This window comes from Abramis brama, assembly GCF_963993115.1.
Source record: "Abramis brama genome assembly, chromosome: 17".
Lineage (NCBI taxonomy): Eukaryota > Metazoa > Chordata > Actinopteri > Cypriniformes > Leuciscidae > Abramis > Abramis brama.
In genome coordinates this window covers 18,952,150-18,975,197 of record NC_139979.1, presented here as the reverse complement: position 1 = coordinate 18,975,197, position 23,048 = coordinate 18,952,150, and the positions used below count along the sequence as shown (strand labels likewise).

At 37.2% G+C, this 23,048-nt stretch overlaps 2 protein-coding genes across 5 annotated transcripts; both read right to left on the bottom strand.

Annotated features, from left to right (window-relative positions):
* Nucleotides 1-3,319: 3,319 nt before the first annotated feature.
* On the bottom strand, nt 3,320-9,835 carry gnl1 (guanine nucleotide binding protein-like 1). The gene is made up of 12 exons (XM_084088430.1): nt 9,618-9,835; nt 8,341-8,494; nt 8,087-8,223; nt 7,762-7,913; nt 6,951-7,022; nt 6,517-6,709; nt 6,330-6,428; nt 6,063-6,248; nt 5,391-5,569; nt 5,126-5,300; nt 4,883-5,023; nt 3,320-4,799 (listed from the first exon to the last, which is right to left on the bottom strand). Exons 1-12 carry the CDS (start codon nt 9,688-9,690, stop codon nt 4,552-4,554), a joined length of 1,809 nt encoding a protein of 602 aa, XP_083944556.1. The 5' UTR covers nt 9,691-9,835; the 3' UTR covers nt 3,320-4,551.
* An 815-nt stretch (nt 9,836-10,650) lies between these two features.
* On the bottom strand, nt 10,651-22,989 carry znf384b (zinc finger protein 384 b). Of its 4 annotated transcripts, none has more exons than XM_084088308.1 (11): nt 22,798-22,989; nt 21,857-21,927; nt 18,537-18,768; nt 18,336-18,425; nt 17,985-18,124; nt 17,446-17,519; nt 16,643-16,867; nt 14,198-14,365; nt 13,981-14,059; nt 11,849-12,007; nt 10,651-11,751 (listed from the first exon to the last, which is right to left on the bottom strand). In XM_084088308.1, the coding sequence occupies exons 2-11, from the start codon at nt 21,923-21,925 to the stop codon at nt 11,443-11,445; spliced, it is 1,545 nt and encodes a 514-aa protein (XP_083944434.1). In that variant the 5' UTR covers nt 21,926-21,927; nt 22,798-22,989; the 3' UTR covers nt 10,651-11,442. The 4 variants fall into 4 exon arrangements, with proteins under 4 accessions (XP_083944434.1, XP_083944435.1, XP_083944436.1 ...); XM_084088309.1 differs by having other exon boundaries at nt 21,869-21,927; XM_084088310.1 differs by lacking the exon at nt 16,643-16,867.
* Between the last annotated feature and the right edge of the window lie 59 nt (nt 22,990-23,048).

Sequence of the window (23,048 nt, the reverse complement as noted above, 5' to 3'; positions counted from 1 at the left end):
TCAAAATCATGAGAAAATGTCAACATTTGTTTATATAGTTGTGCGAGGTCAATCATGAGGTCAATTTATTTTGTAGGCCAGCCTGGAGGGCTAATTTTAATTTTCAGACTTCTGTTTGTTGAAGTCTGTTTCCATCTCGGATGAAAAAAATAAAAAGGTAATGCAATGTTATTTTCATGTAATTTTGACTTTATATCTATTAATGTGACTTTATATCTTGCAACATGTATATATGAGACTATTTTTCATAACTCTGACGTTGTGATATTACTCGTAAATATAACTATTTTCACATATCTAACAATTGTGACTTTATATCAATTGCGAGTTTATTTCTCGTAATTGACTTTTTTGCAGTTGTAACACTTTTTCTTGTAAATGCGGCTTCATATTGCTCACTGTGACTTTATGTCATGCAACTGCCATTTTATTTCTCGTAATTGTAACGTATATTTTGCAATTCCGTCATTATTTCTTGTACGCTACTTTTTTTTCTTCCGCAATTGAGACTTTATATCACACAATTGCAAGTTTATTTTTTTGAAATTGTGACTAATATCTCAAATATCTAATTGTGATATATATATTATTTATAGATTATATAACAGAAACAAGCATCCATATGACTGTTTATGTTGCAGAACATGTTAACAGACCTTATTTTATTCATAAACTGCAAACCAAAAAAAAATAATAATAATTCCATTCGCATAAGTGTAAAATAATGTATCGTGTGATCAAATATCCCTTGACTCATAAATATCGTGGAGCTACACGACCAGTGACATTCCTGGGATTGCTGTGCCAGTGTTTTCAGTTCCGTTTGCATTCCCAAGGAATGTGATATAGAGGCTGCGAAGTCAAGAAGTTCAAAAGCCTCCTTTGCATTCAGGATTAAGCTGCATTTGTGTGTGTGTTCTGTGAGGGATATTTAATCAATCAGACAGACATCCTAACAGGGAAACTTATCTTTGTGATGAATGGTATAGCTAACAGCTTCCAGAGTCTGCCAAAATCACCAGATGTCTGCAAAATGTGCAAATTAACATGCAAATGAACACCAATCAGATTAGAGATCCAGTACTTGTCTGGTCTGATTAACCTCTGCGTGAACTATTGTGTTTACCTTGATTCACCTTGATAAGAACTCAAACTCTGTCTCAGTCAACACCAGACCCTTATTAAAGCCAGACTGGTTTAATAGGACTAATTCATTCACTCTTTGTTGATTAGTGGTTTAAAGGGTGTTGCAGACTGGTTATGTACGTCATGTGAAAAGCAGGCTGCTCTACACTAATGCAACACATATGGACAGCACAAGCATGACCAATGACTCGTGTTAAAGACCACAGAATTTAATTTGGATAATTTATGAGGTCACGGTTGAGTGAAATATGAGAATAGTGTGGAGCTGACAGCGGTTACAAACAGGCAAATAGTTTTACACAATCTACAGGAAATTAGTGAGTTGTGTTTCTCTATTTTACTGAGGGGGAAATTGTTTGTATTGGTTATTATGAGCAAATTATGATTGTGAGGCACTGTAACGGATCCAAGTCACACCCTAAACCACAAGCCCGATTTAATAGTTTTTCCCAGTTTAATTAGAAAAGGATTGCAATGTAATCCACATGACTTGTTTTTGATTGTGGTGGAATAATCAAATTAAATAGGAATGCTTCATTGTCTTCAGTGTTTACAGCTGGGAAATGATCAGTAATGTTGATCTGATGCAAGGCTCTGTGACCTGATGGCCAGTGATAGTCAAATGTTTTATTTCCTAAGAGTGTTACTGTAAAGCGCATAATTAGTAGCAATCAGAAGTGTGGACACACCTACTCAATCTTTATGATTACTATTTTTCACATTTTAAAATAATAGTAATTTAAACTAAGGAAAAACACGAATGAAAGCGGGGGAATAATGTAACGACCAGAAATTCTTAAGCAAATCTTAAATTCTGCTTCTTTAAAGCAGCTATAGCCTACTCTTTACTTTGATTTATGCTCTCAGACAAATGAGGTAACCACTTGCTTTTCCAACAGTTTTATAGGGCAGGTTCACACAGCACAAGTTTTTGCGTTCCACTCCGCTGCTCTTTACCTGTATTTTAATGTAAACATGAGCATTGCTGCGTTGAGCATTGCTGCGTTTTCAGAGTCTCGCACAGCCGTGTCGTGTTTTTAATGAGTGAGTTCTCCCCAAAAATCTAAATTCTGTCATTAATTACTCACCTCATGTCGTTACAAAACAGTAACACTTTCGTTCTTCTTCGTACTTTCTGTCCCTCCTTTGACAGCCTACTCAACTACCACTTTCAAGTCCCAGAAAGGTAGTAAAGACATCATAAAAGTAACCCATGTGACTCCTGTGGTTTAACCTCAATTTTATGAAGAGACACGAGTGCTTTGTTTGCGCAAAAAACAAACAAACAAACATAATTTACTACTTTATTTACAAAATCTTAATCTACAACGCGGTCACAAGAGCACCTCGACGCACGCGTGCTGTGTTGCCTGATCAGTTGATTGATTACATTACTACAACTTCTTTAATTGTTTTTAGACGGTTGGCAACCATCTGATTGATTACATTAAGAATTGCAAAAAGTTTTCTGAAATGTTATGTTTAAATATGCAAATGAGGCATTGTCTAATTAAATATGCCCTAATTTGCATTTCCAGAACAGATAGGCATATCTGAACATTGGATACAGGTTAAAAATGTAATTAATTTTGCTGACATATTAGAGTCTATTACAGAGGGGAGAACTGATATCTCTTTATTACTATCAACAGCCAGTAATTATATTTCACCATGTAACCAAGAAAGTGATATATGAACAGAGCCCTCTATAAAAACCTTCAGAATATACAAAGGAATAAAACTAGAGTTTGGTGTATGGAAGTGCTACTAAGGTGGCAATTTATGGCTCGGTGCATGAGAAAAAACTCAATTTGAGAAAATGGCCTTTAAATATATGTATTGTAATTGAAATCTACAGATAAAGTGCAATAAAATAAACACTTAGTGCGTTTTGGATGTCTTCTTTCCACTAGTCTGAGAAACAAAAACAGGTTATGAAAAGCCAAATAGCCCAAAATCTTATAAATAGGCCTAAAGCCTAAAGACTTTTTTGTGAAGTTTATACGATGCTAGTTGGTTATTCTCTTTAATATACACACAATTTTATACATTTCACATAAAGATGTTTCCTTAAATTTACGTTCGCCTACATTATTCTTTTCACTATATTGTCACTGTATGTAAAGAAACAAGTTGCTGTGTCCTCTTGTGCAAACATAATGATAGCAAAGAATCAGGGGAACGTTTTTTATTGCAGAGGGCTGTTTCTGTCAGTATAATAACATTTCAATAAAGAAAGAATGATTCACACACTATCACACCCACATGAAATCCCTAAGCAAGGGCATGCAGGGCTGGAGGCTGAAAAGCAGGAAACCAGCACTCTTGTATCGGTCTCTCTGCACATCTGTGATGATGGTCTAACATCACATCATCATCTTTACCTGAGTCCAACAGCAAAAGTGCACAAACTCTAGTTCTTCAAAACCAACCCACTCTCTACTCTACTTTTTAGTCCAAAAGAACATGATCCCAAAATCTTCGAGTGGCTTGTGTCAGTGTGCATGTACAATGTGTGGTATACAGTTTCACCTTTATAACTGGAACGCGTGTATCAGGTTTTTCTAATACCTCTTTAAACTTTGCATAGTCTAGAACATTTTGTGGCATAAAGTCACTCCTACTGCAACCCAAAATTACACCCTCACTTCATTACCCGCATAATAAACGCGTATCTGCTCAGAAATTATAGTTTTCAACAGTAAAAGACTGCTGGTTGCTGCCTTTTGCTTTAAAAGTGCTTTTAGTGTCCAGAACTTCTTTTTATCAAAATAATCTTCTGAAGTCAACAGCCTGTGCCTCTATTTCTTATCCTCATACATGACTGGTTCTGCCCTACATGCCGAGGTTTGCGGTACTGAGGTTGAGGTTAGAATACATTCACATGGGGGAAACTCACAGTTTGAGGTCAAAGCGTGACTTCTGACCTCACCTGACCTTTGGCATCACTGCTGTGAGACTGATAATAAATCAGTGATTGTATTCATCAATGCTTGTTTAGTAACACTGATTGTACAATCACTGGTTGTAAGACATTCCCTCTGACCTTTCAGAAAGGGAAAAGGCTGCATGCAGGAGGTACAAAAGTTTTCAAAGTATTTTTGATACTTTTCTGATGATAATAAATGAAAAGCAGAGAAGGTGCAGAGGCACAGAGAGGTTGAAATAGAACACAGAACCAGCCTTATACTGCAGCAAAAATAGGCAGAATGGTGGATGTGTTGTGTTTGTCTATAACTTGGTCTGTATAAGAGCGCAATAAGCGTCAAATGAGAAATAAATGTTCAAGACGGTCCTTCGATTGACACATTGCAGATTGAAATGAGATGGTCATAAAGAGATCAGTGATAAATAAAGAAACCGGAATGTATGCACATGGAATGAGAAGGAGAGCGATCTCATCCCTCACTCACACTCGTTTTGTCTTAGCACACTGAACATGTTGAGAGTGAGGCCCTTCTTGTCAGCCTTCACGGTATCATCTTCATCATCCCCATAAGCGTCTTCATCATCATCTGCGTCTCGGTCGTTGTCCTCTTCCAGCTCTGAGCTGGATTCACCGTCGTCGTCTTCCCTGTCACCCCTATCCTCTTCGTCCTTTCTTCCTTGTAGAGCGATGATCTCGGACAGGTCTGGGTGTGATTCCCATTCATCTGAAGAGATTGAGATTAAAAGTCAAATTTGGGACACAAGTGGCAGATGACATGAGCACATCTGTAGTGGTTTGACCTCTGACCTTTACTCTGAGAGTATCCAGGTGGCCGCAGACACAGACACAACCGTCCGTCGATTGCCAAACGCAGCAGACTGTTGGCTGCTCGATAAACATCATTACGGGCCGCCATAGCAGTCTTATACCCTCTCTTATCAGCCCAGGCTGACAAAACCAAAAAGAAAAACAGACTATTGAAAACCAGTTCCTCCCTCCAATCGAATCGTAAATAGGAAATGAATAACGCCACATCAGAAAAGTACACACCTTCACACACGTCCCATGCTGTCCAGTCCTGTGTGTCGGGGTCACGTGGGGTTTCTGGGCAGTGGTCGGGATGTTTCAGCTTTAATACAGACAGGAAGTTGGTCCGTTCACACAGGTATCCTACTGAACTGTAAGGCTCTTGCAGCTGGGACACTGGATATATACCAGCCAGGATCTGTTTGAGAAGATGAATAACATGCACACACATAAACAAAGCCAGGATGATTTAACTTTCATAAATTATACAGTATCATGCTGTTTCTACCTGTAGTTGCTTGTCCACTTGGGAAGGGAAGACAAGCCCAGGACAATCGCACAGTTTCACAGTGGGAGTGAGGTAGTATGTTTGGAAATATTTTGTGTGACCTGGGGTTCGAGACACGCTCACGACCTTCCTGCCAACCAGACTGTTCAGCACTGAAGATTTGCCTACATTAGGAAAACCTGGAGAAAGTGCAAAAGACTCAATATGAATTTTAAATCAATTAATGAATTTTAATTTACACATTGGGGAGAAGCACTTTGTATAAGATATATGTAGCTAATATTGATCTAAAACAACACAACTTAAAGTTGGCATGAAACGGAAATTGCGATCGTCCTTTTCATAACACAGCTTCTCAAATGAGAAAAAAAGTAGGGTTGGGCTCGATTGTTCATCAGGGCTTGATTAGCTCATTAAATTGTTGTTGTTTGTTACTTGCTGCAATCTCATGTGAGTGACAGGTTGCTGGAAGTGAGGGATTATTGTCCCGGTCTCACGTCATCAGAGAAAATATGTCGTGGTGAGGGGGAGGGGACGTGCACATTTTGATTAAAGATGATAAGGGCACATTCATTTTCTTTTTAAATAATGATGTGCACATATAAATCATTTATAATAAACACTGCAATGTTCAATAAAAAATTATGATTTCCTGGTGACTAATCTTTTTACCTATGCAGCCCAAGGTTAGTACTCCATCTTTATAAAGTTCTTGCGTGGGGCTGTTCATTTCCATGGCAACATCAGTATGATGCTCCATCAGCACAGATTCCGATCCATCATCATCAGCCCGATCCCCCTCTGTTCCCACAGCAACAGCATCCCTCTGGATCTTCTTCTCCCAGCTGGTCAAATCCACTGAAAACAACAATCATCATCATCATCATTACTCCCTGTGTTCCAGTGCTCATTTAGTTGTATGGGAGGAACTTGTCTTACCTCTTCCTGCTGTGATCTCCTGACACGCTCTCATGATTTGGAATGGTCCTCCTACCTGATTCCATCCTGCTTTCTTCCTCACTCTCTTCTTCTGTAGAACTGCAGTTAGTACAGATGAAGAAAACTTATTTTAATCAGATCAGGTCACATTATAGATAAAGCACCGATAGAGGAAGGAGTCTCTCACGGGTGCTGTAGGGTTGTCCTGGGTGCGAGGTGAAGCCGACACAGTGCAGGTGGGGGAACTGTTTAGTCAGATAGTGTTTCCATGCCAACACCAGCGGTGCGGGGCTCAAGTCCACCTTATTGAGCACCAGGATGATGTGCTTCTTTAACTCACCAGTGATGTAGTGATACACAGCAGGAGAAAGCTGCAGCACCTAAACACAGAGTGATAATGTTTTGCTTGTACTGAATGGTAATGACTACTTAACAACTCCATCCTTCTTTTGCTCAAAAAGTATAACGCAATACAAAAGGGCTGTTTTCTGAGATGAAATCTAATGCAATCTCTGGCCCCACCTAGTGGGGACTTTATTACCTCAGTTTAACAGTGTAACAGCTATGCAATTTTCATGACCTTTTGAAAACTGCTTAAAGTTTCAACAGTCGCACACTCACTGGGTGTCTGATATCCACTATGAGCAGAATGACATCAGACATCTCCAATACTCTCCACAGCTGCCTCCATGTCTGAGAGAGAAAGACAGTCAGTCAGTAGTAAAGAAACAAACAAAATTTGTAATAGCTGTTATTTGAATGAGCACTATTCACGCTGTCTGAACTTCAGTAATGAATCTTAATCTGTTATTCAAATTCTTTCAGATTAGCCAACCTGTTTGTAATTCTTTGGCCCACTTTAGGTAAAATAATGTATGGTCTCCTGTTGAGTATTTGCTACATTAATCCAAAACTATCTGGAAACTGTTAAAACAACGAATTCATTGTGATCCAATATTTGCCGAGTAACTGCTCAGCTATGTGCTTGCAACATTTAGGAGCAAGTTTATAAGTTCTTAGAAACAACGGTTGTTTGTCTAAAAATGATCTGCACAATATTGTGGTGATTCTGTTGTCTGTAGGCTATTACAGACAAACAGGAATCATAAAAGCCTTAAAGTTTAATATGGCTCATTTTTAGTCTTATACATTTAAACTAGCATTTAAGAGAAGCGTTGCTTCTTTTTCACTAAGCAAACACAACAGTTTCAGTGTCACAAGGCTTGAGAAGGGCAATAGCTCATAAACAAGTGAATTTGAAACACTTAACAGTGTTTGCCTCCAGCACCGTCTGACCAAACAGATGCTCAAGCGCAATAAAACAACTATTTCATTACAGCTACTGACGCAGCAACAATCCAATTCTGGTTGATGATAAAAATGATTTCTCTAAGTACTTCAGTACTGTGTTTTCTAACAGAACATGCCTCACCTCGAGATTGTGCTCAAAGTGGCTGAGGCTACCGGGTGGGTTCTTGGAGTGAAGAGTGTCCAGATACTCCTGAAATGACTTCTCCTCTTTCCGCAGCAACTCCTCTCGCCGCATTTCGTAATGCCACGAGGGCCGCCGTGGGATATCCAGGCCTGTGATTAGACAAAATGAAAGTGAAATGAAGACATTGAGTTGACCTTGTTGACTCACCTATTTGACAGCAAAGTCTATATATTTATTTTGACACAGATGCTCCGACAAAACTATGGCTGGTTTTGTGAAATGTGTCCCAGTTTAGAACCACTTAGCTCAGCAGCATAAATACCTTTCTCTTCGGGGAAGATCTGGTTTATATCCATCTCTAGTTCCTTTTCTGCCACCGGCTTCAGGATTTTCTTCATCGCTATTTTCTTCCTCTTTTCCACCTCCTCCTTGCTCTCCCTCTCAAAGTGCAGACGGAATCTGCAAAACAAGCCATTATAAGATGAACAAACAGGACGATACATGCCCCTGCTAAAACATCTCATGTTGAATTAATAAGACAAGACTGGACTGACTGTTTCACCTGTCCCGACTCACCTGTTGGGGTCATATCTGCCGTCTCTGGCACCAGGCTGATGGTTGATCCTCCTGATGTCTGTCGTCTCGCTGTCTGATGTATCCGACTGTCTGTCTCTGCCAGGCCCTCTCTCCACACTGGCATTTCGGCTACTGTGACATGAACCTGGTTCTCCTGCACACACACAGAGAGAAACTTTAAAGAGTGTTTCGTCTTGACTATGATTCCAAAGCAAAGTAATATCATATACTCTAAAAAAATATTTTTTTGGTAGTTGTTAATAAAACAAGGATTATTGGAGTACGTTTTACAAGAAAATACTATTTCATTCTTTATCTCAGTCATTAAAAATGCCATTGTTTAATTAAATGCGATACTTGCCATTTATTTGTAACTATATGTGAAATTAATTAGCAATTTTCTATTAAATCTTACACCATGTTTTTATTTTCAGTGACAAAGTTTTGTTTTTGAATTATACGCCCTTTTCTGTTGAAAAACATTGTGTACTTCCAATAATCATGTCTCCCCCATAAGTAACACTCTGTTGTCATTACACTATACATATGACAATAGTGTGGAAATGTACACTGATGACATAATAAATAATTATTATCCCTGCTATCTCACTAGATCTTCTGCAAACTGTTTATGTAGGTTTTACTGTGTACTAGACACGAATGCTTGCAGAACCGCAGGCGAACGGCAGTTAATTAAGCCTGCTTTAGTGTGTATTGATCGCGTAGTTGTTGTGTTACGTAACTTCACGCGGAGTCTGCGCACTTATATACCGCATAACACACGCGCCAACTACAGCAAAACACGAGCTGCTCAAAATCCCCCCCGTTACGCATCATTTCACTGTTGACAAGGCAGAATAGCAATTTGGTCTGTAAAGATTACTGTTCGGTTGTGTGACGTTCGACCTGTCACGAGCAGAGTAGTGGTTTACAGCAGACAACATCCATATCAAGAACATTATGATACATTTATACTGTTGCTGGATGTGACATTCAGCGTCCCTTCTTGTATGCAACCCTCAAATAAAAATGACAGCACGTGCTGTTTACTGCCTGTCAAGTTTGGTTACATACACCCACAGAAACTTAGCAAACAAAGTATTTACAGAAGCGTAGTAGCTCAATTAATGTGCTAATATGTGAGAATATGGTCACATTTCTGCACACTAAAATATAAACCATAAAACAATGAGTCACGTGGCTAATGTAGAACGTCTGCGAGCGCGTTCGATCAGCTCGTCGCGCGCTAACTCAGCTAAGCTAGTTAAAGTACCCACCTCTCTTTTTCTCGCGTTTCACCTGGAGCTGCTTCTTTTTCTGTTTGTTACTAAAAGGCTTTTTGCGCGGCATGTTCGCATGGATCAAAGGAGAAAAAAGAAAGAACGCGCGAAGACGTAAACTCCGTTGTTAGGTCTATATTTACATTCGTGAAGTTTCTCCGCTACTCGCATGGACTTTTCAGTGACACGGCCCACTTACTGACGGGGTGGACGCTACCAATATGTACTTCAAATATTCAACACTAGGCGTCACAAATACATTTGATCAACTCTGAACAATTGTTCTGGAATGTGTTACTGCTTCTGTTCACTTTATACGACTAACGTTACTGTTTGCGAAAGTAAAACAATAACAGCAGTGTTATTTTGACCCCCATATTTTTGACAGGTGGTGCAATCTGCCATTGTACGATAGAATGTTGGACATCAGTAGGAATAAATATATATAACTTAAATATAGTATAAATATAGATATATATTTATATTAAATACGTATAAATAAGTATAAATATTTAAATTATATAAGTTAATTATATAAATAACTATATATCAGTTTCATAAATATCAGTAACTAAAAATAACTTGGTGGTAATGATGTTGCTGAAAGACTAATGTGCAGCACACACAAACCTAACCACAAACAATTAATTCTAGACCATATTCTCTTTCTTGGATATCTGACAAACAATACAACTGTTTATGCATTACATTATTTACAGTCTGAGGGAATTTAGATTAAAACGTTTAACCACAAATAATTATTTTAATTTTCTAATCCGATGGGGGTCCTTGAAGGTTCTGTAGGGAGTCTATATACAGCCTGAGGTATAAAAACATAGAATTTCAATAAGTAACAATATTCTATGTTCTTAAATGATTTCTAAATGCGAACAATTACATGAATGATCTAAGTATTATAAAAGGCAGTAATACTTGTTAATGTTGTAAATGAAAATTACTTAAAAACCCAGGTTGCCAGAGTCTGTAAAGTTTGCAAACCCCTGCGATAAGATAATCACAAGGAGGCACATCAGAAGCAATCGTTTTAATATCTTGTTTTACAGGGTTAAAGCACACTTATCCGATTTTGTTAATGTCAAGAGGTTGAGATTTGGGGAGCATGTTAATAGTTATTTTGATAGAATAACAGTAGTAACAGTAATAATAGAATATTACATGTCATCTGCAGATGGGGATGCTAAACAGGATCATTTTTTAAAAGGAAAAAAATACATCTCAAGATATTTGCCATTGACATTAGTTGACACAAATTCTTTTTGTCCTATTTCCTGTTGTCCTTTACTCATTCACACACAAAACATTTGATAATCGTATATACATTCTTTTCTGTTTTACGTACATTTTAACGTACACTGCAAAACAATTTTCCCTTTTAAAACGAAAAAAGACCAACAATTCCCATACATACTGTGCAAGAGACAACATTTCCATTCTTGTGGACAGTAACAATATTAATATTGACAGTGCAGTGATCGTACCAACAACTACAGATGCAATCATACAAACGTGATAAACCAGAAATTTTATGGAAAGACTTGATAAATGAGCTGGGTACCCACTAAAACAGCCACAATCTTCAAAGGAAGCTTTTGCGAGGAAGATCAGGATTACAGCAATAAATGTTTTAAAAAAAAAATGGAAAGAAAAAAATACAAAGTCTATCTCCTTCACTTTTGTCCATTTAAGTCCACTTGCTCCTTCATACAAATGAGAAGGCATTGAGTAAGAAAATCCTTTCAGTATCCACAGTTCTGTGTAATTGCAACGTTTTTTTCTAAAACTCCAAAGTTTCATCCCTCGCTCATGAGTTCAGGTGTTCCACCTGTATGGCGGAAGCCTCCACAGTGATGCAGAGGTCTTTGTGAGGGGAGATGTCAGACACACTGACAGTTTTATACTGGACATCAGCAGAAGTTAATGGTTTGTACTGGTTCAGGTCGAATATGCACGGCTGACCGAAGACGTCGGTCCTCTCGACTCGGCTCTGCGCGTCTCCTTCAGAGCCGCCTCCTTCAACACGGCCTGGGCTGTGGCTTTGCTGGGTTGATCCAGGTGGAGACGGCAGCATATCTGGGGCATGTTTGCGCATGTGTTTCATCAGATACGTCTCCTGCAGGCAGAGAGAGATGCATATTAGTATCATCTTGAGAACGGGAACTGGGAATGCTGCTCATTTATGGTGTGAGATTAGGTGTTCATTTTTGTACCGAGGTATATGTGCGGTTGCATAAACCGCAGGAGTACAGCTTAGCGTGCTTGACTGTGTGAGTGGACAGATGAACCTCCAGGCTGGCTGCGTCTACATAACCACGGTTACAGTGGTGACACTTATAGGGTTTGTCCTTGTTGTGCTGACGCCGATGAGACTGGAAAATATTGGAAGAAATATTGAAATGACAGTTCACTTAAAAATGAAAACTCACCCTAGAATTTTTTCAAATGTGTCAAAAGCTCTCTTCCAATTAATGAAATGAAATGGGGATCAGGGGTTGTTAAGCTCCACAGAGCACCATAAAAGCATCATAAAACAACCCATATGACTTAGATGATTAATTCAAGTGTTTTGAAGCTTAGTGCGAGGAACAGAGTGAAATGCAAGTAATTATTCAATGAAAATGTTGCAAGCAGGGTTGTGCAAAACTCAAAATTGATTATAATTTAAAATAACTCTTTTCAATTTATTCCTGTGATGGCATTCCTTACTACAGTCTTCAGTGTCACATGATCCTTCAGAAATCATTCTTATATGCTGATTTGCTGCTCAGTAAACATTCTTATTACTAATAAATTTGATGAACAGAAAGTTTATTTGAAACAGAAATCTATTGTAACATCATGTCTTCTTTACTGTCTTTTTATCAATTTAATGTATTTGCTGAATTAAAGTATTCGTTTAATAAAACGTAAACTTAATACACTTGACCCCAAACATTTGAACAGTAGTGTATATCTATAACTATCTGAATCCTTAAACATTTTTCAAAAAGGCTTTCAATATGCTAAACTTCAGAAATTGTGTTGACAAACTACTTTTCTAGTTCATTTACAGTTACAATGACATGATTTCTTTAAAATCCAATTTATTTTAATATTAATTTATTCTATTCAAATTCAAATAGCAATTTTGCATTCTGTTTGCTACCTTACATCAAACTTAAAGGTATTCTCAATTAAATTCTAAATTTCACACGTCCTTCAGTCATAGTCCCCATTTACCTTCATATAATGGAAGAGAGCATTCAGGTTTTGAAAGACATGAGAGTGAGAAAAGGATTCCTTACTCCTTAAGGAAAACTGTAAATTAATCTAAATAGGAGTGACACTTATAAATAATCGACTTTATAGTAGAGCTGCACAATTCTACGGAGCCACATGCGCTCGGAGGGACATGGTGATGGAAAAATAAAATGAGATGGGAAGAAAAATGATGTCAATGTTGTTGCGTTCTCTTGTAAATGTGTTTCCCCGAGAAACTTAGTGTTCGCACGGAAAATTTTGTTCTTTGCGAGTGAACGCAAAACATTTTGACGGCGAATGCAAAGTTTCTCGGAGGAACGCAAAACATTTTTGAGAGAACGCAAAGGCATTGACAAATAATTTTTCCTCCTATCCCATAATTTTTTCATTCACCATGTTTCTTTCAGGGGCTCCGTACAATTCTGGACAAATTGAAAATCACAATTTTTTTTTGGTTTAAAATGGAGATCAAGATTCTCCCATGATTCTGAATAGACAACTATTCAAATTTTCATGTTGCAGTCCATTTAATTTTTTTTTATTCATTTGAATAATCGGTTTAAATTAATGATTCAATGACTCACTCATAAATACTTCACTTGTTTCATTACTGGACGAATCAGCATTACTGGACAAATCTCCTGAATGAATAATTCAATGACAAATACATTTTTTAACAGTCAATTGTCGCCACCTACTGGTGTAACGATGTAATTGATACAATCTTTATCTGAAGCGTCAAGTTGCATTCAAGGGGTGATTTACTGATTTTTTTTATCGCTACCTAAGGAATCAGTGTTTATATCCGAACTATAAACTTTTATCCCAGTACTTCTGTGATAATTTGTATTATTGTAACAGAAATAATGATACTGTGTGTGGTTGAAAGACTATTTGTGAAGCTGTTTTATACATATGACAACGGCTTTCTCTGGCTCAGCAGCAGCACAAATGCATATTTGAATGTTCACTGTGATCATCCTTGTCAAAGGTTTAATAGACATAGCAGAATTATTGTAATTTAGAGATCGCAATCTTTTAACAATTAATCGTGCAGCTCTACTTTATAGATTTAAATAGAGAAACAGAGTACTTTTCTCACCTGCAGATTAGAGAGCTGAGTGAAAGACTTCTCACAACCCAAGTGTGTACATTTGTATGGCCTGTCTCCTGTGTGGATCCTGAACAGGCACAAAATTGATGTCAAGAGGTAAAAAATGAATGGAAAACTAAAATGAGTATGTATGGTTAAGAATGAGGTGTAGAAAAAGCCATAAACAAATGAAAAACAAAACAAAAAAACATGACCATTACTGCACCTGTGGTGTTGCTGTAAGTGACTGAGCTGTCTGAAGGTCTTCTGGCAGTAGTTACAGGTGTAAGGTTTAACTCCTGTGTGGATTCGTATATGCTGAGCAAGGTAGCTTGTGTTGGCGAAGGATTTCGAGCAGTGAGGACACTTATGAGGTTTGGATTCTGTGTGGTTTCTGTAAAGGAAAGACAAACATGCTTACCTATGGACTTGTTCAATAATTTATAGACGCTACACAAATATTTGACATGACAGTATTGTTCATTTCTACACTCACTCTGCTGATCTTTCTTTGGTGGTCCCTACTGCCAACAAATGTCAAAAGTGCGCAGTGTATTTCGAAGACACATTTGGAAGTGGTGTGGTAGGTGTTTGAATGAGGTCACAGAAAGGGCAGATCCATTTCTCAAAAAAAACATTAGCACTCAATCCTCACAGGAACTCTGAGGGCCACAGAGCCCAATCCCATGTCCAAGTGCGATCAACAGTAGACGAAACCTTTACGTGACCTCTATTTCAGAGCGGGGCAGAACCTCATAAAACTTCCACACAGTTATGGGACAATAATGTAGAGTCAAAGAGAACTAGGCTTTCACTGACAGCTTCAATTTCAGTTCAATCCTTCAGTCGGTGTGTGTAAGACTCCACAGTGTGGTGTAAAAAATTTAAGTAGTCCGCAGTAATAAAAAGTGTGCCAGAGGAGAAATAAATTATACAAATAGAGAAAAGAAAATGTAAAAAAATTAAATGATACTTCTTTAATTCTTTTGAGATGGAAAATAACTTGTCCTGACCATCTTTAGCTTTTTCTAGCAATTTTTCTTCCAGTTCATCAGTGAGACATTTAAAGTGCAATCCACCCACTACACATGGTGACATCATGCTATAGCTGACTTCACCATTATAAAGACTGTGTGGTATATATTTAAACAGTCCATTAGACATAAACTTGCATTTAAGCAAACCATCACTAGAGTATGTTGCTATAGCAACAAGGAAAAGAGCATGAGGCCCTGTTGTCAACCTTTCCAACGTGACCGTGTAATGTCTCAGGGGGCGAGCACCCAGGACACGTGTTTGCATTTAAAAACTGCTAGATGAGCACAGTGGAGGTCACAAGAAGCACTTTAAACGCCCAGGATTACTCAGTTATACATAAAGTAGGTGGGTTGAAAATACTGTTAGCTACCACTTTCAAAGTGAACAAAATAAATAAATAATAATAATTACCTTGAAACTTATGAAAAGTAATGCTGCAGAGAAACTTTTTTATTTAGATTTGTCAAGCACTTTTTTTTCTTAACAAAAAAATATTATCCCAAATCAACGTGTTAACTTTGACAGCCCTAAAAACACATTTTGTTTCTTTTTTCTCCAATTTTTCACCACACTCACAATATTGAGATATGGTCCAATGGTCCAAGTGCCAATAATTTTATGCGTTTATATTTTTATGCATTTATAATTATCTACAGTATACAGAATCAGATGTTTTCAAACCAGGGTCCAAGAAACCTCGGGGTTTGCTTCAGTACATTAATAATAATAATAATAATAATTTAATTTACAAAACTTGTTTTTATATTATAATATGAAACTTAATATTTTTCTCAGACTTTATAAATGGGTCTTTATTGATAAAAATCTGCAGCAGCCTTTATAGCCTTTATATAAGTAAATATCAAAATGAATATCCATTATTCATATAGCACATTATAATGTTGTGATGCCTAAATACGTGAATCATTTATAACTACTGTTTTAAGTTTCTGGTAACACTTTTCTTAAAGTCTTTATATATAATGCATTATAGAAATATTTTAATGTATTAATTATGCCTTGTATTGCACCTTACAATGAATTGTAAAATTCTCATAAATAATTGTAACCACAGTTACTTTTGCAATTCAGTTTTACAATTCTTTGTTATGCCTTTTAAAAGTATAATTCATGAAAACACATTAAAAAAACAACAACCAATTTCAGATTCTTCAGGAATCTTCAAATAAAATAATGCACCATCTTAACTTTGGTTACAATTATTTATGAAAAGACTTAATGCATTATTACATACATAATATGAATATCTTTATAATGCATTATACATAAAGGTTTTCAGTAAAGTATTACCAAGTTGTTTTTAGTGTTTTAATTTCATTTTAGAACTGAAATATCAGCAATTTATTCGTATTTGGTCATACAGGACAAACGCTATAGATGACCAACACGCTGATTCTCTCTTTAATGTGTTTAATGCAGTTTGAATTACGATATCATATCTTTTGCAATGTGTATCGATATCGCGAGGAAGTTGGCGAACTCACACACAGACGCTCCCGCAGTCCACTCCCTATACTAAAGTCCATCACACACACACTCTCCACCACCCGCCTGCTTTGCCACAGACACCCACACACAAACACACACACGCTTGTGGTGCGGTGCTGAATACCGTGTGTGCTGCTGTAAGTGACTGAGCTGTCTGAAAGCCTTCTGGCAGTAGGAGCAGGTGTAGGGCTTGGCACCGCTGTGGATGCGGATGTGCTGGGCCAGGTAGCTGGTGTTAGCGAAGGATTTGGAGCAGTGCGGACACTGGTGAGCTTTCACCTCCGTGTGCGACTTGGAGTGCAGCTGCATATCTGACTTACTGCAGAACGTCAAACCACACATCCGGCACCTACAGACAGAAAAACACACACACACACACCAAGGGGTGGACAGAGGGATGAGAGAGGAGGAAAACATGGGAGAAGACAAAGTACGGATGAAAACGGGACAAAGAGAAAAGGAAGGTTACAAGCCTGTCCATCAATAGTGAAAGGAGAAACATGAGACACGACAAACAGGCAAGAAAGAGACACAACACAAGCGGGAGGGTGAGAGACGAGGAGGTCAGTGGAGAACGATCCAGAATGAAATCGTAGACCCTGGCGCTAGAAAAGAAAAATGAGATGGAGAGGCCAGAAACGCGAGTGCAGATGGGTGACAGAAGTGTGTGTGTGTGTGTGTGTGTAGCTGAGGCTGCACATGCTAATGAGCAGAATAACACACACTTCTACAGAAGCAGAGCAGACAAACTCGTTGCGAAGCCCTGAAGCCGGCGAGAGTGTGTGTCAGCCCGGAGGGACATGCATTTCTGCCGTATGAAAATGAAGTGGCTTAGGAATTCCTGCCTCTGTCTTTGCCTCTTCTAATAGATTGTAAGAAACACACACTGAGGTCATGCTGAGCTGATGTCTCTTTGAAAATCCATACCTGTATGTTTTACCACCTTCTTTCCCAGCATGCCCTTCTTCTAGGGACAGACTGTAAGGGTTGGCAGAATGATGCTACAGAGAAAAGGAAAATCAGTAAAAAATAAAATAAACCTGTTGTTAAAAACTTATTGAAAAAATTATTTGGCACTAGATTGGTCACAGTAAGATTTATTATTTATTATTTATAATGTTACAAAAAAAATCAAATAAATTTCTGTTCATTAAAGAAACCTGACAACTGTTTTCAACATTGATGAAATGTTTCTTGAGCACCAAATCAGCAATAAATTGATTTCTGAAGGATCATGTGACACTGAAGACTAGAGTATGTTTGCTGAAAATTCAGATTTGCCATAACAGAAATCAATCAATCAATCAATATATATATATATTTAATTAACAATATTACTATTATTTTTAAATCTAACCAACCCCAAAATTGTGACCAATAGTGTATCTGGGCTAATCACTATTTTGTAAGTTAAGAAAATGTACTTAAAAACTATTTCACTATATGTTATTAACGTGTTGTTATACCTGTCCTGAAAGACCCAAAATCAAGGCATCTGTCCCAGTAGGTGAGCCAATCAACGGGAGTGTGGCTTTCTTCTTTCTGCCCCGTTTCGCCGGTAACGGGATGATGACCGGTGAGCAGGTCAAGGAGTCATTTCTCTTGTCTGGTGGAGTCATGCAAGAGTAAAATGCTTTAATTATTTGAGACAAGACTGATGAGAAAATAAAAAGTATCCGTGACCATTTCAGGCATATCAAACACTCAATAAACCGACTCAATAAAAGATTGAGTTAATTGAAATTAGTGCTTAATCATATCTCACCAAAAATCATACCACGTGCATGTCTATGTTTATGTAAAATAAGGTGCATTACCCGTTTGGACAGTTATCATGGTGGTGGATGGATGTCCATGAATAAGGGACTGAGCAGATGATACTGGAGACACCAGAGTGACCAAACCCGCTAGAAAGAGTGTGGAAGTGATGGAAGACTTATCAAAGTGTAGAAACGTAATGATAGTGTAAACTAATGAGAAAAGACCCTGTAGCAGTTTAACATAAACACACACAGTACCTGCCGTCATGATGCCTGTAGGCGGTACCGGCACCACTGTGATACTGTGTGAGGAGTGAGACGGTTGTGCATGCTCTTGTTTTAGTGTCCTTGCTGTCGTTGTATCTCTGGCACCCCCAGAAACCGCCACCACCGCTGTGGTGGGATAGTGGGCGGGGCCATGCGAGTAGGTGGGGCTTTTGTCCTGAACAAGCTGCTCCTTTACCTTATTGAGAAATACAGCATTCTCAATCTAAAACCAAACAGGCAAAATTGAGTTAGACAAATAAAGACAATTTTTTTTTGATAATGGTTTTTGTTTAAAAAAGAAGACTTATTGTCACCAAGGCTGCTTTTATTTGATAAAAACTAAAGTAAAAACAGTAACATTGTGAAATGTTATTACAAGTTAAAATAACTGTTTTCTATTTTATTCTATTTTAAAATGTAATTTGTTCCTGTGATGGCAAAGCTGAATTTTCAATATAATGTTCTATTGTAATATATTATAAAATATAATTTAATCTTGTGATGCAAAGCCAAATTTTCAGCATCATTACTCCAGTTTTCAGTGTCACATGATCCTTCAGAAATCATTCTAATATGCTGATTTACTGGTTTAAAAAACATTTCTCATTCTCTGGCCAAATCAGTGAATACTGATAACTTTCCAGTGTCTGTTTCTAAACAGGATAAAAGTTTGGGTGTCATCTTTGACAGTACTCTATCATTCAAAGCACATATAAACAGTGTCATTCGCTCTGCATATTTCCACATTCATAATATTAACAGACTTCGTCCGGCTCTCTCAGTAAAGAGCACTGCTTAAATAAAACACTGAATAAATTCTTATTCATTCTTTAGTCACTTTCCGTATTGTTTACTAAAACGCTCTTTTTTTATGGCCTGCCTTCAAAGCTTCTCTACACACTCAAGCAAGTAAAGAATTCAGCTGCTCAAATTATCAGCAGAACTCCTCTAGCTGAACACATTACTCCCATACTACAACACTTGCACTGGCTCCCAGTTAAATATCATATTGATTTTAAAGTTCTTCTTCTTACTTGCAAGGCACTCAATGATCCTGCCGCTTCATATTTTTCTGACCTTCTTCATATTTACACTATTACTCCTACTTTAAGATCATCTTCTGCACTCACTCTTGTTGTCCCTCGAACTCGCACTACTTCTACGGGGTCCCGAGCTTTTAGTCATGCGGCTAAACTTGTTGCCACAGGATGTGCGAAACAGTGAACACTGAAAGGTACTGTATATGAAGTAAAATACTATATAAAGCATGCAAATGCATTAATTTGGTACTATATTAATGCTATTATAGGCCAGGCATAAAATGCAATAGGGTCAAATCAACCAAATTTCAGAAACTTCCCCAGCTCAAATTTTTGATTTTGTTAATATTTTTTCTATAGAAAGACAAACATAAATAGCCCAAATATTAAATGTCACAGATGTATATCTACTGAGTAATCCACTATTTTGTAGAGGGGGGTCAAAGTTACAATTTTCATCTGAGATTTGGAGTCAATTTACAGGGGGGTAAAAATGTCTTTAGAAAGATGGCCGCATCATTATTTTATTTTTTACACAGAGATTGGTTGGTCTATTAGTAAAATCGGTTGACTTTAGCAATCTTTCTTTCATTAAATGCTAACAGTGACAGTTAAAAAATGGCAAAAAGGGGGTTTGCGTTCTCGAGCCGCCGGACACTGTTGTTGTGCGGATGAGCAGGCCTGAGTGCGTTAAGGGTTTTCTGTTGGAACGGTGTTGTGTAAGCGGCCCCTAAGTTAATAACTAATGATCTTTGCAATGGAAGTGAATCAATCAAAACTAACTTTAGCTGGATAATAACTTTATTCTAGAGCTGCTGTAAAGCCAAAACAATCTCTGTTACTTTAATTTCCTATTATCACTGTAAAGCTGCAAAAACAATCTATATTGTTAAAAGCGCTATACAAATGAAGGTGACTTGACTTGACTATTAAAAGAATTGCATAAAACATAACCAGAAACCCACTGGAAATGGTTAAGCTGAGGCACATTAACTTGCTCTCAAAGGTGTATTTATAAAAATCTATATTTGAATCAGTTTTAGGGATATTTGGAAGATGGGATTTTGTTCATTTTAACTTCTGAAGCTACCAAGACTTTAAATATGCAGTATCGTTTCATAAGAACAAGAATCTAAAATGACATTAAGATATCTTTAACACTTGAATTAAAGACAGAAAAATGTGAGGTGTGTTGTATTCAATTTTTTTGATGGGGGAAACAAGATACATTTCAAGTTTTAGTGTTATTTGTTCTTCAGACATTCTTCTTTAAACAGAATAACTATCAGCTGTTTAAGAAGTAACCTACATTTGGTTCTTGACCATTGAAAATGGGTAAAATTGAACAATTTGGACATGGAGTCACATTGGGGTCCCCATATCTATGGGACTGAATTATATAGGGTCTTAAAAATAAAAATTACAAAAGGAAAGTTTATTAAGAATGAGAATCTAGAAGGATATTAATATATATCTTTAATACTTTTAGAAACAACTTTAGAAAAAGAATCTTTATGGCAACAAATGTTTTTTGCAATTGAGCTGATAAAAAAACATGAAATGTAACATTTTAAACAAATTAAATTAAATGAATACATAATGTATTAAATTTAATTTAATACTAATTTAAAATTATTAGTTTTTTAGATATTCCTCTTTAAAAGAAAAAAGTATCAGTATGCAAAGTGACCCACATTTGGTTTCTGACCACCTAAAATGTGTACAATGTGACCAATTTACTCATGGAGCCGCATTAAGATCTCTATATCTCTGAGATTGAACCATCGAGGGCCTTTAAAATGAAGATACCCAAAGGAAAGTTTGTTAAGAACCAGAATCTAAAAGGATATTAAGATATATTTAATAATACTTAAGTTAAGTTACTTAAGTTAAGTGCTTTTTGCTATTTTTGAACTGTCACGGTTGGCATATAATGAGACAAAGTTTGCTAATCAACCGATTTTACTAATAGACCAACCAATCTCTCTGTAAAAATAAAATGATGCGGCCATCTTTCTAAAGTCATTTTTACCCCCCTGTAAATTGACTTCAAATCTCAGGTGAAAATGGTAATATTGACCCCCCCTCTACAAAATTGTGGTTTACTCAGTAAATATACAATATACATTGAATATTTTGGCTTTCGTCACTATTTATATCTTTCTACATAAAAAATATTAACAAAATAAAAAATTTGAGTCTGAGACCTTGAGTTGACACGGAATGACCCAATAATCAATTTTCAAACTTAGACAGCTGAAATATGCATACCGGTGTGCTTACCTGTCCCTGCACAGGAGACCAAAAGTATGAAGAATTAAAATGGGAATCCTCCATCATCCCTGAGAAAAGAAAGTAGGCATTTTGATATTCAAAAACTGTGTACACATTGTAACCTTCGACCTTACGAATAGGAACATAAAATTATATTTTATACATTAAAATAGTAATAAATTCTAATTAATTAATAATAATTTCACATTTTACAAATTAACTTTTTAATAACACAATTATAAATGAAATTGGACAACATGAATTATGCAGGACATTTTATTCAGGAAGAGCTGGTGTCTGTCATGAGTCTATGTATGGTCAACACAACACTGCAACAAATGAATCATGCGTTTCACATAAGCAAGTTGTTATAAACTTCATACGTGACTGTAATACATATTATCCATATGACAGAACCAGCATCACTAGTGAATCTGTGTTCAGGTTATATTTTTACAGATGGCGGGTTAATACAGAAGCTCTTGCGTCTATATGGATGCAATTTTTCATATGTTGCAGAGAAGAGAATGTGCTTTGCTTTATTCTTTATTAAAAGCGATGCATTGTAAAATCCTGTTTTTTGACAATATTATGAAATATTCAAATATTTATTTGCAAATAACCAATTATATCTAAATATCTGAATATTATTGACAGGCTGGGGCGAATCTACTGTGCGATAACCGAGGCGGATCTGCAGCCCACATCATGACGTTACCCGTGCATTCACTCTACTGTCGGCTAAAATAAAAAAGGAAAGGCGAAAAAGGATAGAAAAAAACAGAACAAGTGGGGAAAAAAACGTCGACGCTGGAACCGAGGCGGTTTTACGCAGACTTCCGGCACATGAGTGTCGACGATCGGGCGACAGCAGCGCCAGCGGCTCACAGATCAACAGCCAAAAACAAGCTTCAAAGTGAAAAATAAAGACTGATTACCAGCTCCCAAGACTTTAGCTTCGCCCGCCGGGGATTTCCTCCAATCAGGATAGTTTGAGAAGTCTTACCGAACCCACCCGATTAAAGAATTTCAATGTTTTTTTTTTCCTCCCTTGTGTTTTTTTTTCTATTTTTTTCTATTCTTACGGAGTTGGCCGAACTGTCTACACAGCACTTCCTCCCGAGCGGCGCGAATGATGCCCGTGCGTGCGGACGTCATTTCCGTCTAGTAAGGTCAAACATATCCAAAA

Coding starts and splice junctions, on each gene's coding strand:
- gnl1 (XM_084088430.1), bottom strand. CDS start 9,690: ATGCCGCGCAAAAAGCCTTTTAGTAACAAACAGAAAAAGAAGCAGCTC. Junction 7,914..8,086: donor GATCTTCCCCGAAGAGAAAG/GTATTTATGCTG, acceptor GTCTAATCACAG/GCCTGGATATCCCACGGCGG. Junction 5,024..5,125: donor AGCATGGGACGTGTGTGAAG/GTGTGTACTTTT, acceptor TGGTTTTGTCAG/CCTGGGCTGATAAGAGAGGG.
- znf384b (XM_084088308.1), bottom strand. CDS start 21,925: ATGATGGAGGATTCCCATTTTAATTCTTCATACTTTTGGTCTCCTGTG. Junction 18,769..21,856: donor AGGGACAGGTAAGCACACCG/GTATGCATATTT, acceptor GTTTGGTTTTAG/ATTGAGAATGCTGTATTTCT. Junction 18,426..18,536: donor TACAGGCATCATGACGGCAG/GTACTGTGTGTG, acceptor CACTCTTTCTAG/CGGGTTTGGTCACTCTGGTG.